The sequence below is a fragment of the Fukomys damarensis genome, unplaced genomic scaffold, assembly GCF_012274545.1.
Source record: "Fukomys damarensis isolate Sample0158 unplaced genomic scaffold, DMR_v1.0_HiC HiC_scaffold_39, whole genome shotgun sequence".
Classification (NCBI taxonomy): domain Eukaryota; kingdom Metazoa; phylum Chordata; class Mammalia; order Rodentia; family Bathyergidae; genus Fukomys; species Fukomys damarensis.
Genome location: NW_022900951.1, coordinates 43,121,572 through 43,127,341, shown reverse-complemented (window position 1 = coordinate 43,127,341; position 5,770 = coordinate 43,121,572). Strand labels below are relative to the sequence as shown.

General features: G+C 42.3%; 1 protein-coding gene across 1 annotated transcript; it reads left to right on the top strand.

The window, feature by feature from the left end:
- The first annotated feature begins 19 nt into the window (after window positions 1–19).
- LOC104849827 (max-interacting protein 1-like) lies at window positions 20–2,343 on the top strand. The gene is given in 2 exon segments (XM_033760477.1): window positions 20–25; window positions 1,705–2,343. Coding segments are annotated over 2 exon segments (645 nt in total).
- Window positions 2,344–5,770: the final 3,427 nt, after the last annotated feature.

Here is a 5,770-nt window from a genome sequence, read left to right as displayed (position 1 = left end):
GCAACCACTGGCAATCAATATGGAGGTACCTCAAAGAACTAGGATTAGAGGTCCCATTTGACCCAGCTATCCCTCTGCTGGGTATCTTCCCAAAAGAATTAAAATAATCATACCACAGTGATATATGTGCACCCATGTTTATAGCGGCACAGTTTGTAATAGCTAAAACTTGGAAACAGCCCAATTGCCCATCAACTGGAGACTGGATAAAGAAGAGGTGGCTTTTTTAAAATAAAATGGAGTACTACTCAGTCATAAGGAATGAGAAACTAGAGACATCTATAGATAAGTGGATGGATGCACATTGAGGCCATACTCTTAAGTGAAATTAAGAAGTCACACATCCGTAAATACCGGATAGTTTCTCTGGTGTGAAAAACTAAAAGTGTAAATAAGGATCAAAATGTATAATTGATATTGTGTAATAGGAAAAAAAAGGTCTAAAAGAGTAGAGGAAATGGGAGGGGGAGGGAAAAGGTAAAAAGGGAAAAGAAAAAATATGAGAAAAGGAAAAACATGGAAACAATGTCTCTGTAAACAGGGAAGAGTGGAGGGGATGAAGGGAGGTCAGGGGAATGGGGAAAAAATAAGAACCAAGATACATCAGGTAAAGGTACCAGATCCCAATGATGAGTGTAACTGTGCTATATACCTAAACAGTACCAATAAACTCAATGAGAAAAAAAAAGCTTCACTGCATCTGAGTGATTAAGGGTTAAGACTTTCTCTAAGCCAAGGAAGTGTAGTAATTGGTGGAAATGATGACATAGATTCTGTGAATTCCATAGATGCTGTGTGCTACAGGAAAGCCACATCAAGTTTTGAATTGTCCTCAATATCATCAGTGAGTAAACTGCCATTATGCAATATTTCTATCACTTCAGTGATAATCTCAGTGTGAAAGGCCTAGTTTCAATTTCAATACTGGGGGAAATTTTGTCTAACCTGTAGTTTGTCTTCTGGAACTTTCAGTCAATGATTAAATGCCTGTGAAAGTTTCATTCTCACTTGCTTACCTAGTAACTGAAGTTAAATAGCTGTAGAGTTCTAGAAGACTTCGTTGGACATTTTCTTTCATCTTCTCCATTGTTTTCAAATTTAAAATCTGATAGTTACTCGGTGATCTCACAACGTCACACTTGCAGCCCTGCCAGAAGTATCCAGCATCAACTTCGCTCTTCGTAGTTCAGATCAAGGCTCCTCTTCCTGCTTTACCATATAAGTCCCCCCGCCCAGCCTCTAGCGACACCACGTGACTTGTTCCAAGAAAATATCTTGTGTTTTATAATTACTTTTTCTACTTTAAACTAAATATGCTTGAGGGCCAGGGATTTAGCTCAGTGGTGCAGCCGCCTGCCTCACAAGCACAAGGTCCCAAGTTCAACCCCTGGTACCAAAAATAAAAATTAAAAAATAAACTAACTATGCAGGTGCAACCACTATGGAAGTCAATATGGAGATACCTCAAAGAACTGCGATTAGAGGTTCCATTTGACCCAGCCATCCCTCTGTTGGGTATCTTTCCCAAAGAAGTGAAAGTGTCATACCACAGTGATATATGTGCACCAATGTTTATAGCTGCACAGTTTGTAGTAGCTAAAACTTGGAAACAGCCCATTTGCTCCTCAGTTGGAGACTGGATAAAGAAGATGTGGTTTTTCTATAAAATGGAATATTACTCAGCCATAAAGAATGAGAAAGTAGGCTGTCGAGTTTTTGGAGTGCCGGGAACGAGAGTGTGGCTATGCCTCATCGTTCCCTTTCACGCCTGGCCCCCGGCTACAACATTCAAAGCCCCCACAGAGGTTGAGCCAGGCCCAGAAACACAGCAGTGGGAGCAGCAATACCAGCACTGCAAACAGATCTACACACAACGAGCTGGAAAAGCATCGGCGAGCTCATCTGCGCCTATGTTTAGAACGCTTAAAAGTTTTGATTCCACTACGACAAGATGGCACCAGGCACACAAGGCTTGGTTTGCTCAACAAAGCCAAAGCACATATCAAGAAACTTGAAGAAGCTGAAAGAAAGAGCCAGCACCAGCTTGAGAACTTGGAACGAGAACAGAGATTTTTAAAGCGACGACTAGAACAGCTGCAGGGTCCTCAAGAAATGGAGTGAATACGAATGGACAGCATTGGATCGACTATTTCTTCAGATCGTTCTGATTCAGAGCGAGAGGAGATTGAAATGGATGTTGAAAGCACACAGTTCTCCCATGGAGAAGTGGACAATATAAGCACCACCAGCATCAGTGATGTTGATGACCACAGCAGCCTGCAGAGCATTGGGAGTGATGAGGGTTACTCCAGTGCCAGTGTCAAACTTTCGTTCACTTCCTAGAACCCAGCATGACACAACAGTGCAGGGAAAAATATACACTGGGCCAATATAATACAGTCGCTTAAACTGGGTTCATGTTGCAATCTCCTCTTTAAAGCTAAACAAAACTGTACTTGAACAAAAAGTCAGAAGACCTGTATTTACGCAAATACTTAGCAAAAAGTGGGGGTAGAGCCTCCCCAGCTGGACAAATGTTCATACTGAAAAAAAATTAATTCTTAATGGCATCAGCAAACATGTGAAATTACCTTGATCTGATTTAGTTGGTTTAAAAGAGGACATTGGAGAGTCCATCCTTTCTCTAGTTTGCTCATACTACATTGAGTAGACACATTAAAAGATGGGGTTGTGAACCCTTCCTGAGCTTTATGGCCCTAGAAACAAAATCGGAACTACAGTGAGGAAGACAAGATAATCAGGCGGTAATTATCTAGTAATTATCTACTAGAAACTGTAGACATAACTTCTAGGATTTATTATTTGAGCCTCTGGCCAACTCAGCCTTCCTGGGCCACAGTTCCATCATCTGGAAAATGGATTGAAAACTCTGCACATCTAATCCCTATGTGATGACATACATGTGTCATCCTGGAGTGGCTGCTACAGGAGGATAACTTGAAGCTAGCACAGGCAATACAGGAAGATCCTGTCTCTTTCCCATGCCTATTATTCATTCCTTCATTCTACAGTACTGTACTGGGACTGAACCCAGGGCCTTCATCCTGAAGAGGAGGTATTCTTTCCTTTTTCCTTTTTCCTTTTTTATTTTTTTGGAGACAGTCTCACAGTGTAGTCCAGGCTGACCTTGAACTTCCTAGGTAGCCCAGGCTAGCCTTGAATTCACGACAATCCTCCTGCCTCAGACTCCCAGAGTGAATATATTCTTTGAGAGGAGAGCCTTTAGGACATGGGGACACTGAGGTGTATGTCTTCTGAGAAAAGGAGAGGAGAATGACAGGACTCCTCTTGTCTCACCTGAAATGATGGGGCTTCATGAGAGTCCTGGGGTTGCAAGTGTATGTCACCATGCTTGGCTCCCTTAAACATTTTAAGAGTCCCCAGGACTCTGGGAGATTGAGGCAGAAGGATCAAAACTTTGAGCCCAACCTGGGAAATTTAGTGAAACCCTGCCACAAAAAATTAAAAAGAAGGCCAGGGATTTAGCTCAGTGGTTCCGCCGCCTGCCTCACAAGCACAAACACCCAAGTTTGATCCCTGGTACCAAAAAATAAAACTTTTAAAGAGCTGGGGATGTAGGTCAGGGTAGGCTTCAATCCCCAGTACCAGCAAAAAAAGATATATATAGAAATAATGCATAATATTTCTACCATGCTTAAATCTAAAGTTATTTCTAAATAAAAACTTTAAAATTTTGTTATAATTAAGATTCCAGGACTTAGGCTGGGAATCTAGCTCAGTGGCACCGCGCCTGCCTTGCAAGCACAAGGTCCTGAGTTCCATGCCTGGTAAAAAATTAAAAAACAAATAAATAAATAAATTCCAGGACCCATCTCTAGCCACGAGAAACATGACCATGATCTTAGTCAAACAGTGGTCTTCCCGTTTCAAAGACCATTCTCTGAACCACTGAACTATTCTACTTTCCAAAGCATTGGGGCCATGTCCCCATTTTACTTAATTTTACTTATAGCTTCGCATTTAAAGGCTCTAGCATATTCCTTCCATCCAAAGTGTGTGCTATTAAAATTCACTTATCCCATCCCCTTTTGTTGATCATTTAAGAAGTACTGAAGCTGGGAGTGGCAGCACACACCTGTAATCCCAGTACTAGGGAGTGTGAGGCAGGAGGGTTGGCCATGAGTTTGAAGCCAGCAGTGAGTTCAAGGCCAGCCTGAACTACGTAACAAGACCCTGTCTCAAAAAACAAAAACAAAAAAAGCTTCAAGCTTTTGGCACAAGAAATAATACAACGATGAATCTTTGTAAAAAGAGTTGCACAAATTTCCTTGGGATGATTTTATAGCAGAATTATAGTATTGTTACTCTTGATTGTTTAAGTATCTTTCTTCTGCCCTTTCACCTTAGTAAATTCCCCTCCTTTGTTCTCATCCTCTCTCTCTCTCTCTCTCTCTCTCTCTCTCTCTCTCTCTCTCTCTCTCAAGCGATTGAACTCTGGCCCTTGTGCTTTCAAGATAGGCGGCAGAACCACTGAGCCAAATCCCTGGCCCTCTCCCTCCATCTCTTGCTCCTCTTACCACCTGCAAAATATCTATCTCCCTGTTTCCTAATATCTATTTTTGTTTTGCTCTTTATTTATTTTTTGATACGGGGATTGAACTAGGGACCTGCGCTTGCGAGGCAGGTGTCAGAACCACTAAGCTAAATCCCCGGCCCTTGCTCCTTATTTATAGTTTGGTATCTCATATAAGAGAAACCATGCAATAGTTAAACTTGTCTGTCTGATATATTTCACGTAACATTAGGGTCTCAAGGTGCATCCATTTTCCTACAAAAATGGTGGCGTAGAGCCAGAGATTTAGCTCAGTGGCACCACACCTGCCTCGCAAGTGCAAGGTCCTGAGTTCCATCCCTTGTACAAAAAAAAAAAAAAAAAAAAAAGTGGCGCATGCCTGTAATACAGCACTTGCAAGACTCAAGCAGGAGGATTGCTGTGTGTTCAAGGACTGCCCGGGCTACAGAGTGACTTCAAGACCAGCCTGTACTACATAGGGAAACTCTGACAAACCCTATCTCAAAACAATTTATTTTTCTTAATAGCAGAGTAGTAAGTACTCTATTGTTTTTGTGGGTTTTTTTGTTTTGTTTTGTTTGTTTATTTTTTGAGAAAGAGTCTCGATATGTAGTTCAGGCTGGCCTCAAACTCGCAGCAAACCTCCTGCCTCAGCTTCCCCAGTGCTGGGATTACAGGGGTGCTCCACCACGCCCTGCTGATTTTTTTCCTTAATGATCAGATTTTATCTACACTTCTATGTCAGCAGGGTATAATAAGGTGCACACTGTAAGTGCTCAATAAACACTGATAAAAACACAGCCGGGCATGGTGGCGCACGCCTGTAATCCCAGCACTCAGGAGGCTGAGGCAGGAGGATCGCTGTGAGTTCGAGACCAGCCTGGGCTACATAGAGTTCCAGGTCAGTCTCAACTACATAGTGAGACCCTGTCTCAAAAAACAAAAACAAAAACACCCTGATTAAAACACAAAGGAATAAACACCTGGGAAGAATGAATCGACCATCCACCACGACCAAGTACCTAAGGAACTACATTTCCCAGCTGGGAGTGGCAGTGCACATCTGTAATCCCAGCTACTCAGAAGGCTACTGGAGGTTACAGGAGGCTCCCCAGTACGGTACCACACAAAAAAAGAACTATATTTCCCAGAATGCATGGTGCGACGAGTCACGCATTTAAAAAGACGACCGTTGTTGTTCCCACAGTCCCTTGT